Raw genomic sequence first — 19,406 nt, 5'->3', positions numbered from 1 at the left:
GAGAAGGGAGTGTGGGTGGGCTGGGATGCTTTTTAAAAAAGCAGAAGGTGAGCAGAGTCTTGAAGGATGAAGGGAGCACTTGGGAAAGTGGGAGGAACTGAGGTCAGAGAATAATGGGGGACACGTTGGGTAGGGCCTTGCAGGTAGATAGGAGGATGTCTGCTTTGACTGTGGTTGAGCTACTGGAAGGCTTGATTAGAGGGATGACATATGATCTAACATAGGTCTTAAAAGGATTGCTGGGCTGTTGAGTGAGAAAAGACTGGCAGAGGACATCGTGGACTCCAGGATGGTCCCCACAGTATCTGCCCCCTATGTTTATGCTCTGTGTGGCCCTCCCCCTTTCATTGCAGGTGAGACCCGTGACTTGCTTTTAACCAATAGCATCGGGCAACAGTGACGGATGCCACTTCTGCAATTATGGTACACCATACTGTAATGCCCCCTCTCGCAAGGGGACTCTCCCTTTGCTGGCTTTGATGAAGTCAGGGTCATGTTGGGGACCCACATAGCAAGGAACTGAGGATGGCGTTGGGCTGACAGCCAGTGAGAGCTGAGGCCCCCAGTCTAACAGATACAGCAAGGAGCCGTATGCTTCCACAGGCACATGAGCTTGGAAGCATGTTCCTCCCAGGTGGAACCTCAGATGAGACTGCAGCCCTGGCCAATAACTCCAAAGCAGAGGACTCAGCTAAGCCACGAGTAGACCCCCAGCCCAAAGAAACTGTGAGATAATAATTATATGTTAAGCTTCTAAATGTATGGCGATATTGTCACGTAGCAATAGATAACATCTAGGCAAATAATGGGGATGGCCTGGACCAGGGAGCTGGGGGGAGTTGTGGAGGGGGACAAAGGCATCCAAGTCTAATGTACTTTGAAGGACTTGCTGATGGGCTGCTTGTGGAAGTAGCTTAGAGTTATTTGTGATATCTCTGTGCAAGGCAATGTGCTACATTTTGCAAAAAAAAAAAAAAAAAAAAAGATTTCATGTGTTCGTCACCCTTATCCTTAGTGTTGGGTGTTACCTGCGTCACATATATAGAGAATGAAATAGGAGTTCCTCTTCAGAGTTTCCTTGGCTGGCCAGATATTCACCCTGCCATGTCTGGACGAACCAAGGCGAGCATCAGGTGACAGTTTCCTCCTTTGCCTTATTAAGAAGCACTTTGGCCTTTCTCTCTCTCTTCTTTGTTCTTTCTTGCCTTTACCTACTTAGGAAAGTTTTAAGTTGCTAGCCAATCAGGTAAAGCTTAGAACGTGAGGTCCTGTTTTGGCCAATAGAAACTGGACACAGCAGTCGGGTGGCCGCATCAGGTTATAAACGCTCCTGTTCCCTTTGTTCAGGTGTGTTCTCGTGGCAGGATGGCTAGCGAGCGGCCCACTTTCTGCAGAAGGTGAAATCGTCTTGCCGACGGATCCATAGTTTTGGTGTTGATTGTTTGCGGCACCGAGAACCTGTTTCTAACAACATACGAGGAAAGTTCAGCTAAAGAACTTGGCCAAAGTCTCTTATCGAATAAGTGACAGGCCCAGATTCTGGGGACTCAAAGTTTAACCATGGTCCTCTCTGTTTCCTTGGGAAACACCGAAGGGCTGGGCTTGCAAGAGGCCTTCCCTTCGTCCATGTTGAGCAGCAGCCAGACAGGAATGGGCCAGTGCTGGCACTGATGGCTTCCGCCTCCTTCTTCTTGCAGAAAAGGAGATAACTTTGTTGATCTCCTTCTGTAGCCCTTTTGTTCAAGAAAAGGAGAGAGGACTCTCACTGGTCCACTCCTGCTTTGATTTTACTCCCTGGTCCCTGATCCCTGGGCATCCAAACCAGACACCCCCAGATGCATGTTTCTCCTTCCCCATTGACCTTGATGTACATTTGTTCTCTTATACACATCCATACCTTTAATATCTCATCCCTTCTAAACTGTTAAGCTCCTAGGCATCCTTCAAGACCCAATTCAAATGACCCTTTTGTAAGTCCTTCCTCCTTTTCCCTACACAGAGCCAGTTCTTCTCTCTACTTAGTCCTCTGAACTCCCAAGAACATCTTTTGCACTTGGTAGCATCAGAGCCCCCTGTGCCTGGCACGCATCTGGCACACAGTGGGTGCTCAACCGACATTCTTGAGTGGATGAGAGAGTGAACAACCCATGGAGCCCCTCCTGCCTCCTCAGTCCTGGCTTTCTCCTAGGAGTGGGCCTGTCAGCCCTCTGAGGTAACAGAGCCCTGTGAATAGTGATCACCATGGCAACTCCAATGAACATCTCGGGGAGGGCCACTTCCTAGCAACCATCCATTGGTCTTTAGCAGTAGTTCCGCAGCGGGGATCTGCACCCCTGAGCTTCGGCACACGTCAGTGTGGCTCACGTGCTTCCTGCCATTATGAAAGAGATTGAAGAGGTGAGGCAGAGACTTATGAAGGGCCAGGGCTTTTCCAGGATGTGGGGTTTCATCTTCCTTTTCCCCATTCAGAGTTGCCTGTGAGTGAAGACTGCCCAGACTGGAGCTACCTTCCTGCCCTCTTTGACCAAAGTCTCTTGGGATCTCTTTCTCCAGGTCAGGAACTGGAAGTGAGTCCACACTGCTGCTGCACTGGTACATACAGAGCTGCTGTGGGCACATCAGGTGGGCGGCTGGGGAGGGGGGTGGGGATAGGAGGAGAAAGCCAACTTGAAGGAGCTAACTTGAACTTCACCTGGCTTGAAGATGTGCAACTTAATGTTAGCCCCACCTGGTGAAGTCCTGTGTTGTTTCTGAGCCTCGTTTTCTCCATCTGTGAGAGGATAAGTTAGTAATTTCTCTGAACACCTTACTGGGTATTTGTGAAGGTGGACTAGACGTGAGGACGCTTGACCTGGGACTTATGTTAGTTATCTCTTGCTGCACCACAAATCAACCCCAAACTTAGCGGGCTTAAGAGAACATTTACTACCGCACTGTTTCTGTGAGTTGGGAATACTGGTGCAGTGTGGGTGATTTTTCCGTCTCAAGGTCTCTCACAGGCTGCAATCAAGGTGTTGCTTGGGTCTCTAGTCTCATCTCAAAGCTCGACCAGAGAAGGATCCCACTCATATGGCAGGATCCAGTTGGCCATCTGGAGCTGTTGGCAAGAGGCCACTCTGAGTTCCTTGCCCTTTGGACCTCTCTGTAGGGCAGCTCTCAACAGGGAAACTGGCTTCCATCAGAGCAGATGAGGTGAGCCAGTGACAGTGAGTGAACAAGACAGAAGTCATAGTATCTTACGAGTTCATCACGGATGGGACATCTCTCATTTTTGACACATTGCATTCATCACTGTGTCCAGTCCACACTAAAGAGGATTATACCAAGAAACAGGGATCATTAGGAACCGTGTCAAATGCCCACCACTTTCTGCCCTCTCGCCCCCGATAATGTACATCCCTTCCACATGCAAAATACATTCATCCCCTCCTAAGAGCTTTAAAATACTAATTCTATTAGAGCATCAGTTTAAAAGCTAGAATCTGGTCATATAAATCAGCTCCGGCTGTGGCTGAGGCTCCTCTCGTGTTTTTCCGTAAGTACAGCTTCTCAGATTCAATTCTTCTCCATCAGAGATCTGTGAAACTAAGCTATCTGCCCCGAACACACCTAACATACAATGGTGTGCGAGGCGGAGGCTAAGAGCCAGTAGCATTCCTATTCAAACTTGAGGAAAATGGAGACATGGAGTCAATGGCCCATAGCAATTTTGAAATCCAGCCACACAAACCTTGGACATTCCTTGATTGGGTCTCAAGGCCTGGGAGTAATTCTCCATGGCTCCCAGCCCCCGGACTCTTGCTTCCATTCTCTGACCTGTCTTTTTTAATTTTTATTGTTTTGTTCAATGATATCTTTTCATTTTTTCCTGTCTCTATCCCTTTTATCCCAAGCTGCCAGCATTTTGCTGATGTTGTATTCTCGACAATAAAACTTACAGGCGTTCACGCAACTGAACAAAAGCCACACCCCTTTTTAACTGGGGCTCCGGTTGAGGAGCCTTAAGCTTCCTAGAGGCCCTATGGTTCTGTGAAGAGGATGTATCAGGTGTGTCTTTAATCTCTTTAAAGTGCCCTTTGTGTGACCGAGTAATACCCTGATCCTTTGCTCTTTCTGAAGTTTTAACAACAGGTCGTACAGCCACACTCTTGGCCGTGCTTTCCAGACAGTCCTCTGAAGCCATCTCTTAATTTTAGCATCTTTTGGCATCTGGAGAGGGTGAGACTTCAGAACCATTAAGTACTGGCATCTTTAACACTCCCTTCTTCAATTCAGCTCCTTCCTCTCACATTTCACTACAAGCAGCAAGAAGAAACTAAGAGGCAACTACAATCTTTTGTTTGGAACCCTTTAGCTAAATCACTCAGTTCGTTAGTCACATAATTGCAGATGACAGTGTCGCCGTTTCTGCCACAACATAGCAAGGGCCTTTCTTCCACTATTTCTGGTAATGTATTCCTCACAGGCAGCATCTTCCAACTCCAGATTTCTGTTAGAAAGCAAACAAACAAACAAAGTGCTGAAGGAGATTTAGGCTTTTTTATCATGCTTCTCAAAATTCTTTTAGGCTCTACCCATTGCTTGGTTCCAAATTCAGTCCCAAATGTTTAAGTATTTGTTACAGTAACACCCCATTCTTGGTACCAGAATATGTATTAGCTATGTATCGCTGCAAAACAAACGATCATAAAGCTCAGAAGCTTGAAACTATGTGTTTAAAACAGTACAGATGTATAATCTCAGTTTATAGGGGTCAGGATCCCGACTTGGCTGGGTCCTCTGGTCCAGGATATCCCACAGGCTGTAACAAAAGTGTCATCCAGGCTGTGTTCTCATGTCAAGGCTCAACTGGGGAAGGATCCACTTTCAAGCTCATTTAGGTGTCAGGATTCATTCAGTTCCTCAAGGATTGTGGGACTCAGGGCTTCTATTCCTTATGAGCTTTTGCCACCTTCCGTGTCCTGCTGCATGGGCTGCTCCACAGGGCAGCTGAAAACATGGCATTTGCTGTCATCAGAATGAGCAAACCAAGGAGAGCCAGGGAAAGAGAGCAAATAAAACCAAAGTCACACATGTGATCTTGGAAATGACATCCCACCAGTTTTGTTATGTCCTTTTGATCAGAAGCAAGTCACCAGGCCCAGCCTACGCTCAAGGGGGGATGGGATCATACAATATGTGAATATCAGAGGGTAGGATTATTGGAAGTCATATCAGAAGTTTCACAATCATCGAACAACGATGAATTGTCAAAATTAACAGAGTGTTTTCCTTGGCAGTGTTTTCATTTTTTAATTTTTCCTAGAACTTGGTGCGAATTTTTTTTATTTCCTTGACAGTTTTTTGAGAAGAAAATTGACCTGGTGTCCACCTGTTTTTGAGCTTACCAGAAGAACAACTGACAGGGTGATCTTTAGCCACTATCCCTCTCTGGGCCTCAGTCCTTGAAGATCCCTTCCAGATCTGACTTGCTGTGTCCCTCCCTCCTTTATTACAAAGACACTTACCTTGTAATAGTGTCTGTATGACCAGATTTTATTTTATTTACTACAAAACTCACAAAAACCTGGCAGGGGAGCCCACAGGGATAAAGGAAGATAATATAAATTATAAAAAAGAGGCCGGGTACAGTGGCTCACACCTGTAATCCCAGCACTTTGGGAGGCTGAGGTGGGTGGGTCATTTGAGGCCAGGAGTTAGAGATCAACCTGGCCAATATGGTGAAACCCCGTCTCTATTAAAAATAAAAAAATCAGCCGAGCATGGTGGCACACACTTGCAATCCCAGCTACTCGAGAGGCTGAAGTGGGAGAATCACTTGAACTTGGGAGGCGGAGTTTGCAGTGAGCCGAGATCACGCCGCTGCACTCCACTGTCACCCACAGCCTGGGTGACAAGAGTGAGACCCTGTATCAAAAAGAAAAGAAAAAAAAGAAAAGAAAAGAAAAAGATCACATGAGAAAATGGAACACAAACACGAAAGCCAGAGAGACTTATGAAGCTACCCCTCTAATATGACCCAAAGGCCTTAGAGAGAAGACTGAGTTTACATCAGAGCAAAGTGTGGGTTCCTGCTCTTGGCTTTCCTGAATGGCAGCTAAGCTGCTTCCCTTCCCTGACTATGAATGACTGGTCAGCAAATGGATACAACCCTATTTGCAGGAAGAGAAATGGTTGCCAGGCTGGGGACAGGTGCAATGGGCTTCAGCCAGGGGCCTGCCAGGATCTCTGAGGGTGGTGGCGGTGGGGGAGAGGAGGAGGAGGAGACAGAAGGAAAAGATTATGAAGGAGTAAAAGGAGCCCAGGGTCCAAGGCTGCTTGAAAGGCCCCTGAGGACGGGTGGGATGGGGTGGGGGTGGATGGCCAGGGCTTTTCAGAGAGGGCAAGAGCCTGCAGAGGTCCTTGGCAGCCCTTGCCAAGGGTGATGACTGGTTAGGGCAGAGGCTTCATGGGTCTGGGCAGCGCCAGAGGGCACCAGGAGCAGCTAAGAATCTCTGGTCGGGGCAGGCAGACAGCCACAGGCCTTCCTGTTCAGCTGCCAGCTCATCCTCGTTCACAGAGACTTTGTGTGTCATCTGAGATGATGAAACGTGGTGCTTTGTTTACAGGATTAACCCTGGAATCACCTGTCCCACAGCAAGAGGCTATGGAGCTGGGCCATCGGCCAGGTAGGACGGGTGGGCCAGAGACGTGCACATTCAGGTTTCTGGAGGGACTCCCCTGGGGCGGCAGGGAGCAGGCCCTTCCTCCTCCCCTCAGTCTTGCGTTGGCTTCCAGACCCACTGTCGGCCTTGGCTTCCTAGGGGGCATTCTGTAGGAAGACAGAAGGAAAAAGGAGGGAACAGAATTACTGAGTCCCCCATCCTGCCATGTGTAGGAATTGTCACCCCAATATGGTCCCCATCCTGAGAGAGTGACTCCTGCTCTGAGTCCTGTGTGCACCAGAAGAACAGGGCTGTGGGGAAGCATGGGGGTGGCCCGATCTCAGTGGGAGGGAGGTTCATACGGGGTCACATGTAAGCCAAGACCAGGGGTGGTATAGCTCAGGAGCAGAGGAGAATGCTCCCGGCAGGGGTAACCACTCAGGCAAAGGCCTGGAAGGGAGAGACGGCTGGCACTTTTGTGGAGCCCCGAGAACAAGAGGAGGGATTGCAATGCAGGAGTGAATGGGTTCAGGCCTGCTCTGAGAAGGGTCCCCAGGGGTGAAGGGTGAGGGGTGGCTGGGGCTGGCAGGTGAGATGGGGAGAAGAGCGTCCAGTGAGCTGGGGCAGCACCCCTGCTGAAAGTTTCCTGCAATGACCTGAATGCCCTGGGGCCTTGTTAAACACTCAGATTCAGGGCCTTTCTGATGCAGCAGCTCTGAAAGGGGCCCAGGAATCTGTATTTTTAGCGAGTGCCCAACAGAATTCTGATACACGGCCACATTTAGATAACCCTGCTGACTGATCATTTGATCTTCATAATAGCAGATGAAGCAGGGTGGACTCTGCCCGTTTCACAGCCGAATGAATGGAGTAGAGGAAAGGTGCAGTTGCAATGAGATTCTTGAAATGTCAGATGCAGGTCTTCATTCATTCCTGCATGCATTCATTCATTCATTCACTGATATTCAACCCTGAGAGGATGGGGTTGGCCTGCTCAGCTCACTGTTGTGTCCGCGTCACCTGGCACAGCCCCTGACACACAGCCGGTTCTTGCTCAGTTGATGCGTTGGTGAATATACTGGCTCTCTGGGCCAAGAATGCAAGACACATTTGGGCCACAAATGTGCCCATAACCCCAAAGGACAGGCTGAGGGTGAGCAGGCAATGGCTACAGCATGTGCTGATAGAGGAGACAGCATAGCACTGGCTGTCCTGAGCCTGAATCCAGGAGGGTCCTGTCCCTGCACTGAGCCTCAGTCTCCCCAGAAGCAGGGTGAGAGGGGCTGAGGCTGATCAGGTGGGTGGTCTTCCCACTCTCCGCTTCTGCTCTTTTGAGGAGGGTCACCATGCCCGTCCTGACAGTCCAGCTGTCCCCAGAGGTGCCCCTCTGCTTGGCTGCCTGCTGGTTGGGGCAGAGCGCAGCATAGGAAGGAAGGCAGTCTGGTCTTGGGGAACAGGTTTTCCCTCTGTAGGTTGTGTTGCTGACAAAGAGCCATGGACAAAGGCATGGAGAGGAAGGAAGGCGAGGGGAAAGTGGGCAGGGAAGCAGAGAAACCTCAGCTCTCTGTCTCCCGCCACACTGGGGAAGGGTCTGCAGTCCCCTGCGGAGTAGGCGAGAGGGGCCCTCCCCGAGCTCCATCACTTGAGCAGGGACCCCTGGGAGTGAAATAAAAACCCCAGTGGCTGGCGAAGCCCGACGCTCATGGCAACCTTCTCTGAGAAACTAAACTGGACCAACCTGTGTGTTCCCCGTGGGGCGGTGGTGGGGCCCTGAAGTGCTGGAAGGGAAGTTAGGGCTGTCTCCACTGTCTTGAGTAGATCCCCAAGGCAGGGTGGTACATTGAACAGCAAGTTACAAAGTAACGCATGACTCTGATCTCATTCATACACGACAGTGAAACAAAACTATGTATCTTTTCTTTTGAGACAAAGTTTCACTCTTGTTGCCCAGGCTCCAGTGTAATGGCATGATCTGGGCTCCCCACAACCTCCGCCTCCCAGGTTCAAGCAATTCTCCTGCCTCAGCCATCCGAGTAGCTGGGATTATAGGCATGCGCCACCATGCCTGGCTAATTTTTGTATTTTTAGTAGATATGGGGTTTCTCCATGTTGGTCAGGCTGGTCTCGAACTCTCGACCTCAGGTGATCTGCCCACCTCAACCTCTCAAAGTTCTGGGATTACAGGCATGAGCCTCCGCACCTGGCAAAGCTATGTATCTTTTAAGAGGCCTGGAGGACTTGTCTGAAGGTTTTGGAGGGAAGATCACCAAACACATTTACACCTGTAATCTGGGGTAGAGGGTGGGGCCAGGCTGTGAGGAGACACCAAGGCTGAGAACAAGAGACCCAGAGGAGCGGAGGCCGTGGGGAGGAATGTGGGAGACGGAGGAGGTGGGGAGGAGAGAGCCTGGGAGGGGGCTGGGATGGCGCCACTTCTCAGCCCTGGAGAAGGGAGGAGGTGGGTATTGGGGAGCAGCCCTGCATTGGAAGCAAAGTCTGGGGGTTCCATCTAACTCCAGTACTTCCCAGGCATGTGGCTTGGCCCCAGGAACACCTCGGTCAGTGCCACTGCTGCCCGATTCTCACCAAGGGGAGGAAGGGGGAAGTTTCAAGATGGAAAACTGGGGAAGGAAACTCTCCAAATGGTGCTGGGGACACGAAAGCGCAGACAGGCCAAGTCCCTTGCTTGCGGTCACACAGCTCGGCCTCAAGGCGGGCCTGGGCTCCAGCCCTTGTTGCCCCAGGCAATGTGGACTAACCCTGCCAGTGGGAGGCGTGGCGGGCTGACCTCTCTTCTCCCTCGTGTCTCCTAATATCCCACCCATGCTTCTGGTTTCTGGGCTTTCTCTCTGTCCCTCTCTTCTTTTCTGGCTCTGGAGTTCTGGGGCTCTGTGTCTGTCCGTTCCCCTCCTCACCCCACCTCTGCCCCTCTCCCCACCCTCACTTTCTGCCCTTGTCTGTTTTTCTCTCTCCCTTCCTCTCTGTTTCTCTTTATCGTGTTCAGGTACAACTGGTTTAACCAGTGCCCATCTGAATGATGAGAAGGGCCAGCAGGACACGGACCCCTGGAAAACGGCCTGCAGTTCCTCGGACACCTCCAACTTCAAGTACCAGGGTCTGTCGTCCCCACAGCCCCTGCCCCGGACAGCCAGCACTCAAGGCAGCTCTCTAGGGCAGTGCCACTTGGAGGAGGTGCCCCCTCCACCCCCAACTGCTGCCAGCAGGTATTCTCTGGGGATGGACCCACAGTCCAGGTCCCTGAAGAACGGGGGCTCTCGATCCTCCTCGAGAGAGAACAGGGCCACCTTGAGAGAGGGGTCTCAGCCATGCCAGGGGACAGATGAAGGTCCCAGCTCGGGAACCCAGGACCAGAGGAGCACACCCATGAGCCAGAAAAGCAGCATAATTCCTAACAACATTCGCCACAAGTTTGGAAGCAACGTGGTGGACCAGCTGGTCTCCGAGGAGCAGGTATCAAAGCAGGGGCCAGGAGGGTGATACAGAGTCTTATAATGAGGACACAAGACAAACTCGCTCTTGAGTGCAGAGTCCCTATGATATTACCACTAGAAAGCAGTATCTCCTGAGCACCTGCTGTATGCAGGCCCTGTTCACTGTTTAAACTCTTCACATATAACAAGCTGTTACATTTGCCCCAAAACCCATGAGGAAGGTACGTACTATTAGTGTCCTCATTTTACGGATAAGGAGCCCAAGGCTTACAGGGTGAAGTAAGTCAACCAAATGCCCTCAATTGTGTGAGAAGAGGTTGCAAACTGGGTTGGCAGATTCTGAAACTCTGACCCTTAATGACTTCGCAGTTAAAAGCCTTTGGTGTGAATGGGGTGTTTTCCGCTTGGACAAGTCTCCCAAGAAAGACAGCTTTTAGTGGATGGAGAGCATTTATTGGGAATCAGAAGAGCTGGGTTGCAATCCTGGACCTGGTCCTAAATGCTGGGTGACTTTGGATATGTTACTTACCCTCTCTGGGCTTCAGGCTCCACACCTGTAAAGCAAGGACTAGATTAGGCTGACAAATACATGGTGTGCACATCACCACGCTCCCAGCCTGCATTCATGGCAGACATTGCTAGTCGATGCTCGCACTCTTTTCCACCCAACATAGCATTCTAGGCAGTCACTACGAATCAGCGGAAACTCGAGATCAAATCCATCTACCATTTCTGGTCAAATGCTGTGTTCTTCCTGCCCTGGCATTCTGAGACATATTTTCAAAGCCACCGTCTCAACCCTCATCGCAACTGCATTGTGTGGAGGGCCAGGCGGGAGCTATTGCTTCTTTTTCACAGATGGTATAGCCAAGGCCCAAGGAAGGGGCTATGATTTGCTTGGGTCACAGCTTCTCCCAGGCTCCCCTTCCACTCTGTCATCTTAAAGTGTGGTGACCCCACCACCAACAAGTCTGAGAGGTCACAATCTTAACTCCCCTGCCCCACTTGGACGAGGCTGTCCCCATTTGCCGTCGAGTCTGTGGTCACTACGTCTCACTGCCCTGCCCAGCCTTGGGAGATATCATTTCTTTCTTCAGCCACCAACGTCCCAGGCTCAAATGAAGAAATCTGTGTTTCTCTGCCCACCTGTGACTTATGTCACAAATGTCATTGAGCCAGCGAGTGTCAGGGCTGGAAGCCACTTCAAAGACCATCCAGTTTTACCCTGCATTCACATTTTACAAGTAGGCAAACTGAGGCCTAGAAAGGAGAAGAGGCTTGCCAGAGTCAGCAGCTAGCATATTGCAGAACCGGAACTCGGACGCAGGTGTCCTGCCCCTGGGCCTGGGCTCAGCTCAGGGAACATCCAGTCCCCTGCCAAGTCTGTCCTTGATGTGTGGATGATTCGTCCCAGCTGGCAGTCAGCCCCTCATGCCCCTAGACACCTCTGGTTTCTTCCTTCCTTGGTTTCCTTTTTTTTTTTTTTTCCCCCTGAGCGTCAGTTTCCCTACTAGTATGAAGAGGGAATTGGCCTCACTGAAAGCTAAGCACCCACCCGGAGCTTCCCTGTGTGATGCCTCCATTGTAGGAGGCAAGCCAGGGCTCTGTGGCCTGCCAGCCACGTGAACTGGGTCATCTCCTGAGGTCCACTTTCCTCCTTTATAAAATGGTGGGAATAGTGGGACCCTATAGAGACACCCCTCCTCCCCACCCTGACACACAATGCTGCACATAGTAGGTGCTCATGCTTGGAAGAGGTTTTGTGACTGTTAACGTGATGCCTCCTGCCCGCTGTGGAGGTGGTGAGGGGGATTGGGGCTGCGGTCTTTGAATACTCCAGCTCCCCAGCCCTGAGAATAGGTTGAGGGCTGCAGGCTAAAGGTGGGATGGGGGTGGGGAGGGAGCGTCAGGGGAGGAGGAGCTGGAGGGAGATATGGGCTTGACACTGCTTTCCTGTCCCCTGTCTGTTGTCCCTGCCTCCCTGCTCAGGCTCAAAGGGCTATCAGTGAAGTCTTCCAGGGCCAGAAGAAGGCGAGCTCATGGCCCAGCAGGAAACAGAGTCCTGCGGAGATCTCCTCCATCTTCTCAGACTACTATGACCTCGGCTACAACATGCGGTCAAACTTGTTTCAAGGTCAAGTCAAGGGTCAAGGGTGGGGCTGCGATCACTCACGGCCTCCCAGCCATTGGGCAGGGAAGGCCTTTCGGATATCCACTCCTTGCAGGGTCTAGGGCCCCTGGGCACATCTCCACAGACACTTAGTTCATGCCCACGCGTCCTCTATGTCAGCTTGCCCGTGCTGGGAGCATCCAGTCCCCTGGCAAGTCTGTCCTCGATATGTGGATGATTCGTCCCAGTTGGCAGTCAGCCCCTCACACCCCCAGACACCTCTGGTTTCTTCCTTCTTTCCTTCCTTTGTTTCCTTTCTTTTTCTTTTTTGTGGAGTCTCACTCTGTTGCCCAGGCTGGAGTGCAGTGGCATGATCTTGGCTCACTGCAACCTCCACCTCACAGGCTCAAGCAAGTGAACTTCTCACCTTAGCCTGCCCCCACAAGTAGCTGGGACCACAGATATGTGCCACCACACCTGGCTAATTTTTTTCTTTTGTATTTTTGGTAGAGACAAGGTTTTACTATGTTGCCCAGGCTGGTCTCGAACTCCTGAGCTCAAGTGATCCACCCGCCTCGGCCTCCCAAAGTGCTGGGATTATAGGCATGAGCTACTGAGCCCTGACCACCTCTGGTTCTTAATCTGCCAGTAGAAGGCCCAGGACCCAGTGGAAGGGCCAGGACTGCCGCTTCCCACCCCCCGCCCATCCCAGGCAACTTTGGTCAAGAAACTTGACGATATCAAGTTTCTTTGGTTCAAAGCTCAGCTCAGCCACTCATTAGCTGGGTGTGACTTTAGGCAGAATGCTCAATCTCTCCAAACCCCCACTGCCTTCTGGGTACAGTGGGGATGATAATGAGAGCGTGGCCCTTGCTGGGCCATTGGCAGGACTTTATGAAGTGCCACATGAAGGCACTTGGCCGAGGCAAGTTGTGAGCATTCAGTAGCTGTCTGGCCATCATTTTTCTTCTCCACAGCCCCGAGGTGACACCCCCTGGGAAGAACGAAAGGGTGGGTTGGAGGCTCTGACATTTACAGAGGTCTCCATTGGGTCAGCGTCGTCCTGTTTGGGTGGGGTGGAGGGAGTGCTATTAGCCCCATTTCACGGGCAAAGTTCAGATGATTTGCTGTAGACCTCTTACGAGTTGGCATTGTGTCTGGAACTCAAAGCCAGGTGTTCTTTCTGCCTCCAAAGCCTCACAGCCTTTCCTCAGCCACTAAGTCATCTCCCTAGCTATGACCCTGTTCCCAGCATCTTCTGGATGGCTCAGATGCCCATGACAGCCAGCACGAGGCGCTTCTTTCTGCTCCCACATTCTGGTTTGACCTCATTGCGAAATGAGGCTCTTTCTGGTGAGATCCTTCCTCTTTCCTCACTCCATGCCCCCCCAGCGCTCCCAGGGCCTGACAAACCTCCTTCACCTGGCTCAGATCCCTGTCACCCGAGGAACCAGACACCCAGTGGAAGCCTTTCTGGATTTTTCTTTGAGCTTGGAGAAGGGGTGGTGCTGAGGGTGGAAAGCGAGAATATAGTTCTGCTTTTCCTCTGTTCTGGGCCTTCCATTTCTCTCTTTAACAACTATCAATCACCAAATAGCTATTCCATACAACTGTGTATGATAATGTCTACATAAATGCAAAAGAATATTATTTTAAAAAATGTCTGTGTCCCATCACCCCGCCTGGGAAGTAGAGCTGCTGGAGCACACGGCAGCTTGGGCCAGCTCACAGGAGGCAATTGTTTCCCTGAACTGACTGGCATATAAATGCTATCTTAAAATTGGCCATGCTACGGAGAAACCCTGTCTCTACTAAAAATACAAAATTAGCTGGCCATGGTGGCGCATGCGTGTAATCCTAACTACTCGGGAGGCTGAGGCAGGAGGATCGCTTGAACCCAGGAGGCAGAGGTTGCGGTGAGCCGCGATCATGCCACTGCACTCCAGCCTGGGAGGCAAGAGCAAAACTCCATCTCAAAAACCAAAACAAACAAACAAAACAAAACGCTTGGAAATTGGCAAACGCTATGAACCAGGGCTTCACCCTGAGGCACGGTGCCCATTCATCTGTCCCTCTCTGCCTTCAGCCACCCGGGGTTAGCCTTTGCATTTGCAGTTTGAGGTTGGTGAGGCTGGCATGGCTGCACAGGAGTGAGGGGGAAGAAATCAGAGGAAATAGGCTGGGTCCTGAAGCCTGCTGGAAACCAAGCCAGGGTTCTAAGCAGGAGAATGGCCCTGTCTGGCTCAGGTGAAAGGCTCACTCCAGCTGCTATGGGGAGAATGGACATAGGGAGCTGGGGCAGAAATGGCTTGGAGGCCAGGTTAGTGCACTGCCCCATTTTGGAAGGCACCATTGTGCAATATAGCAGCTCAGGGAGGTAATGGTGAAGGTGGCCTGAGGTAGTAGGATTTTGGATATTTGTATGGAGCAGAGAGAAGAGAATATGCTCATAAATAGACTTTGGGGTGAGAGACAGAAATGAAGGTTGATGTCAACGTTTTTGACCTGAACAGCTGGAAGGATGAAATGGCTACTGGGCGGGGGTGGGAGGGCGCGGCTGAGGGAATCCTATCCTCTGCTGAATCATAGAGGTCATCTTGTATACCTTCTTCTAAAATATTTAGTTTTGCTTTTTCACATTTAAGTCTTTAATCCACCTGGAGCTGATTATTGTTTTTAGTATGAAGTAGGGATTCATTTTCAATTCTTTCTGTGGATTACTGATTGCCTCAGTGCCTTTTACTGAATGGGCTCATCTTTCCTCCCAGTGCCCTGCAGTGGCATCCCTGTTATCCATCAGGTCTCTGTGTGTGCATAGATCAGCTTCCAGGCTCTCTATTCTGTCCATTGGTCTAACGTTACACTTTTAATCACTAAGCTATTACAGGTAGCCTGATATCTGCCAGGCAATCCTCCCACTGCCACCCCTCCACCACCATCACCGGTTAATGTCTTGGGTGTCTAGGCCCTTTGCTCTTCCATAAAAATGTTGTTAATATATGGAAATTTCCATGAAAAACCCTGATGGGATTTTGATTGGAAGTACATTGAATCTACAGCTCAATATAAGGGCTGTTGCCAGCTTTATAATGAATTTTCTAATATATGAATAGGGTTAATTTAAGTCTTCCTTCGATATCTCTCAATAACATTTTGTGATTTTTTTCTGTAAACATTATGCAGGTTTTTTGTTAGACTTATTTATATGAATCTCTTTATTTTTGCTGCTTATTGCAAATAATATCTTTTTCAGAATTACATTTTCCAATTTTTCTGCTGATACTGTATACACAGATGCAATTTTTATTTTTGTATATTAATCTCATATTCAGAAACTTAATGACGCTTACCAATTAACTCCAATAATTATTTATAGATTATGACTGCTTTTGAATAGTAATAATGGCTACATTTATGCATAGCATTTAACATATGCCAGGTACTGCTCTAAGTACTTTATATATATTTTATTCTCCACATGAACCCCATGTGGTAAATGCTACAGTTCCCGTTTTGTTTTCAGATAGAAAAAAAACTAGACGTGGAAAAATTAAATAACAATTAAGGCCACGGAGGTAGGAATGGTTAGAGTTGGGATTTAAACCCTGCCAGTCAGAAGCTGACATTTAAATTCTTAACCACTAGGCTTTTCTCATCTGGCTGGCCTGACTGGGACAGGTGTATATATAAGGAGGAAAAACAGGCTTCCTTTTCTCCTTCTTGATTCTAACATTACACCCTTAAATATAATTGTATTAGTTCGTTTTCACACTGCTGATAAAGATATACCCGAGATTGGGTAATTTATAAGAAAAAAGAGGTATAATGGATTCACAGTTCCACGTGGCTGGGGAGGCCTCACATCATGGCGGAGGGGGAAAGGCATATCTTACATGGTGGCAGACAAGACAGAATGAGAACCAAGTGAAAGGAGTTTCCACTTATAAAACCATCAGATGTCATGAAATTTATTCACTACCATGAGAACGGTGTGGGGGAAACTGCCCTGTGATTCAATGATCTCCCACTGGGTCCCTCCCACAACACATGGGAAGTATGGGAGTTATAATTTAAGGTGAGATTTGTGTGGGGACCCAGCCAAACCATATCAATAGTATTTATTATTTTTTATTTAAAAATTATTATTATTTTAGACAGGTTCTCACTCTGTTGCCCAGGCTGGGGTGCAGTGGTGTGGTCATAGTTCACTGCAAATATAATATGTAAAAAAAATTTTTTGAGACAGAGCCTTGCTCTGTTGCCCAGGCTGGAGTGCAGTGGCACAGTCTCGGCTCACTGCAACCTCTGCCTCTCAGGTTCAAGTGATTCTCCTGCCTCAGCCTCCCACGCAGCTGGGATGACAGGTGCCCACCACCATGCCTGGCTGTTTAAAATTTTTAGTAGAGACGGGGTTTCACCATGTTGGCCACGCTGGTCTCAAACTCCACACCTCAAGTGATCTGCCTGCCTCAGCCTCCCAAAGTGCTGGGGTTATAGGCGTGAGCCACCACACCCAGCCTACGATTCTTGAATCAGAGTCTTCCCATCTTTCAAGTGTGAAAAGATTTCACCTATTATGTTTCCAAATATTGCTTCGGTCTATTTTCTCTAGTGTTGCCTTTTAGAACCAGTGAGATGTATGTTGGCCGTTTTAATTTAACCTGCATCTTAGCGCCTCTTTCATCATATTCTTTTCTCTATATTGCATCCTAACGTTCATTTATTCCGGGATATCTTCCAGTTTGCCATTTTCTCTCAGCTGTATTTGATCTGCCGTTTTACCTGTCCATTGAATTTATTTTTAAACTATTATGATGGCAATTTTCAAACTTATGGAAAAGAAAAGAACTTAGTTTATAAATAGATGTTGCACCCACCACCCAGCCTCAACAGTGATTAATACACAGGCGATCTTGTTTCATCTTTTCTCCCACCCGTCCACTCCTACCCAAGATTATTTAAAGCAAGCCCCAGGCATCTTATTATCCATGGAGTTTAATTTTTTCAATTATCATATGTTTCATTTCTGAAATTCTGTTTGCTTCTCTTACTAATCTGTCTGCTGTTTCTGGATGGTTTCTTATTCCTTGTTTATATTTTTATTCTCTCTTACGGCTTCAAACATTAAATATACTTATTTCGTATTCTGTATTGGATCATTCAGATCTTTGCTAATTTGGGAGAGTTCACCTCTGGCATTTCTGCTGAGTCTTGATTATTGCAACGTATTTGCTTGTGTGTGTTTGAATTTTGAACACAGAGACAAGTTTGCTTAAGTTACAGGTATGAGTTTCCACTTGCTAGATGCTCTGATGTATGTCCAGTAATTTTGTCTTCCCAATCATGCAAGAAAATCTCATTTCTTTATATAGATGAAGACACCAAAGCTAAGAGAGGTTAAAAACTTCTCTGAGGTCATACTGCCCATAAATGATGGAGTTTGGCTTTACTTTAAAATCCTTCCCACTCCCCTTCCCTTCCACAATTTACCATCCGTAGAGGAAACTGACACCCAATATAAACAATGGAGTATCTGATTGCCATTGACTTGGGCACTTGGGGTTTCTTCATGGTATTCCACAGGGGCTCCTGAGGAGACAAAGAGCCTCATGAAGGCTTCCTACACCCCAGAGGTCATTGAGAAGTCAGTGCGGGACTTAGAACACTGGCATGGCAGGAAGACGGATGACCTGGGTAAGTGGGGAGCTGTCCCCCATGGGCAGGGTGTGTTGGCTCTACGGTTCAGAGAGAAACCAGAGCGGGAGACAGAGCCAGGGGTGGATTTGGAAGGGGCATGAGTCATCACCTGGGCACTCCAGACACTGCTGGATGATCTGATCTGTGCTGGCTCCTTTCCTGCTCTCTGTAGGTCGGTGGCACCGGAAAAATGCTATGAACCTGAACTTGCAGAAAGCACTGGAAGAGAAATATGGAGAAAACAGCAAATCTAAGAGCTCAAAGTACTAGATTTGACATGGTAAAGGTGTCCACTACTCAAATAAAATGTTAACAATAAGGAAAGGCTCAAGTCTGAGTCCTTCTCCTGAGCTTGCTGCCTTTCTTCACATTGGAGTGGGGACCGATTGCGGGGTTGGAGGGACCAAATAGGGGAAGATAGAAGCCTTGGGGGTCCAAACGATCCCCTAGTCCTCCCTCCTGCACACACATGCACACACACACATACCTTCACCCACTATCCCAGGAAAGGACATGAGCGTGACTCTGTCTCAAGCTCAGGATGCCTGGCTCCTCCCACATGCCCTATGTGAAAGGGGTCCTCTAGTGGACACTGCTGGATCTTACCCTGCATACTCTCCCTAGGAGATGCCAATTCTTTCCAGACATCCACTCCTCCCCCATGAGACACAGATTTCAGAGGAATTGGCCACACACATTTCCTCCAATCTAGTGGTGGGTCTGATTGCTCTCATGGTAATACTTAGCTCCCACCCCAACCGCACCTCTCACACATGATTGGTTCTGTCATGGGCATGGGATTCAATTTGGGCCAATAAGATGTAAGGAAAGGTGTGGGCATGTGCAGCCTTCTGGGAAATTCTTTTCTCTGCTGGGAATGCGGGGAGAGCATCCATCTCTCCTGATGTAATGAATGAGGAACCATGCAGCCCAGACTGCTCCTGGCAGACATCTAAGACCAGAGGAACTGCAGACTGTGCAGCACATCCTAGATCCTCCATGGCTTCGCTGAGCTGCTCCATCAACTTGGCTAGAAGCCGCTGGTCTCTGGACTTCCTGTAATGTGATCCTGAGTATCTCCTCATTGTTTAAGCAGCCAAAAGCATCCTCAGCCCATAAGAACCCTGGCAATTGGAGCCCCAGGGAAGAGTCCCAAGATAATGGGTTCTAAGCCAGACAGTTCTGTTTTCCAGCTGATCTGAAGCTTTTCACCTGGTGAGCCTGTAAGCCCGCAGCACCCTCCATCCCAATATCACTGACTTGCCCCCTCAGAATGTGCTCTACCTATGGGTTGTTATTTGCTGTGTTCCAAACCACAGTACCAAGACTTGTGGGCTTAAAACGACATGATCCATAATATGCTCATGATTGAGCAATTTAGGTAGGGATCGGCAGGTACGGTTCATTTCTGTTCTGTATAGCACCTGCTGTGAAGACACCTGCTCCTCTCCCATGCCTAGTGCCTCAGCTGGGGTGAGTACCACAGTGAAGAGCTGGCTGATC

General features: G+C 49.1%; 1 protein-coding gene across 1 annotated transcript; it reads left to right on the top strand.

The window, feature by feature from the left end:
* The first annotated feature begins 7,808 nt into the window (after positions 1–7,808).
* Positions 7,809–18,222, top strand: TEX33 (testis expressed 33). The gene is made up of 5 exons (XM_037731541.1): positions 7,809–7,917; positions 9,649–10,115; positions 12,086–12,230; positions 17,790–17,900; positions 18,076–18,222. Exons 1-5 carry the CDS (start codon positions 7,809–7,811, stop codon positions 18,171–18,173), a joined length of 930 nt encoding a protein of 309 aa, XP_037587469.1. The 3' UTR covers positions 18,174–18,222.
* Positions 18,223–19,406: the final 1,184 nt, after the last annotated feature.

Source organism: Cebus imitator, unplaced genomic scaffold, assembly GCF_001604975.1.
Source record: "Cebus imitator isolate Cc_AM_T3 unplaced genomic scaffold, Cebus_imitator-1.0 Scaffold404, whole genome shotgun sequence".
NCBI lineage: Eukaryota > Metazoa > Chordata > Mammalia > Primates > Cebidae > Cebus > Cebus imitator.
This window is presented reverse-complemented; position numbering and strand designations above follow the sequence as displayed.

What these genes read in the sequence shown, in the direction of transcription:
- TEX33 (XM_037731541.1), top strand. Translation starts at nt 7,809, where the DNA reads ATGGCTACAGCATGTGCTGATAGAGGAGACAGCATAGCACTGGCTGTC. An exon ending in AGCTGGTCTCCGAGGAGCAG is followed by an intron (nt 10,116 to 12,085) that starts GTATCAAAGCAG and finishes CTCCCTGCTCAG; the next exon opens with GCTCAAAGGGCTATCAGTGA. An exon ending in GCGGTCAAACTTGTTTCAAG is followed by an intron (nt 12,231 to 17,789) that starts GTCAAGTCAAGG and finishes GGTATTCCACAG; the next exon opens with GGGCTCCTGAGGAGACAAAG.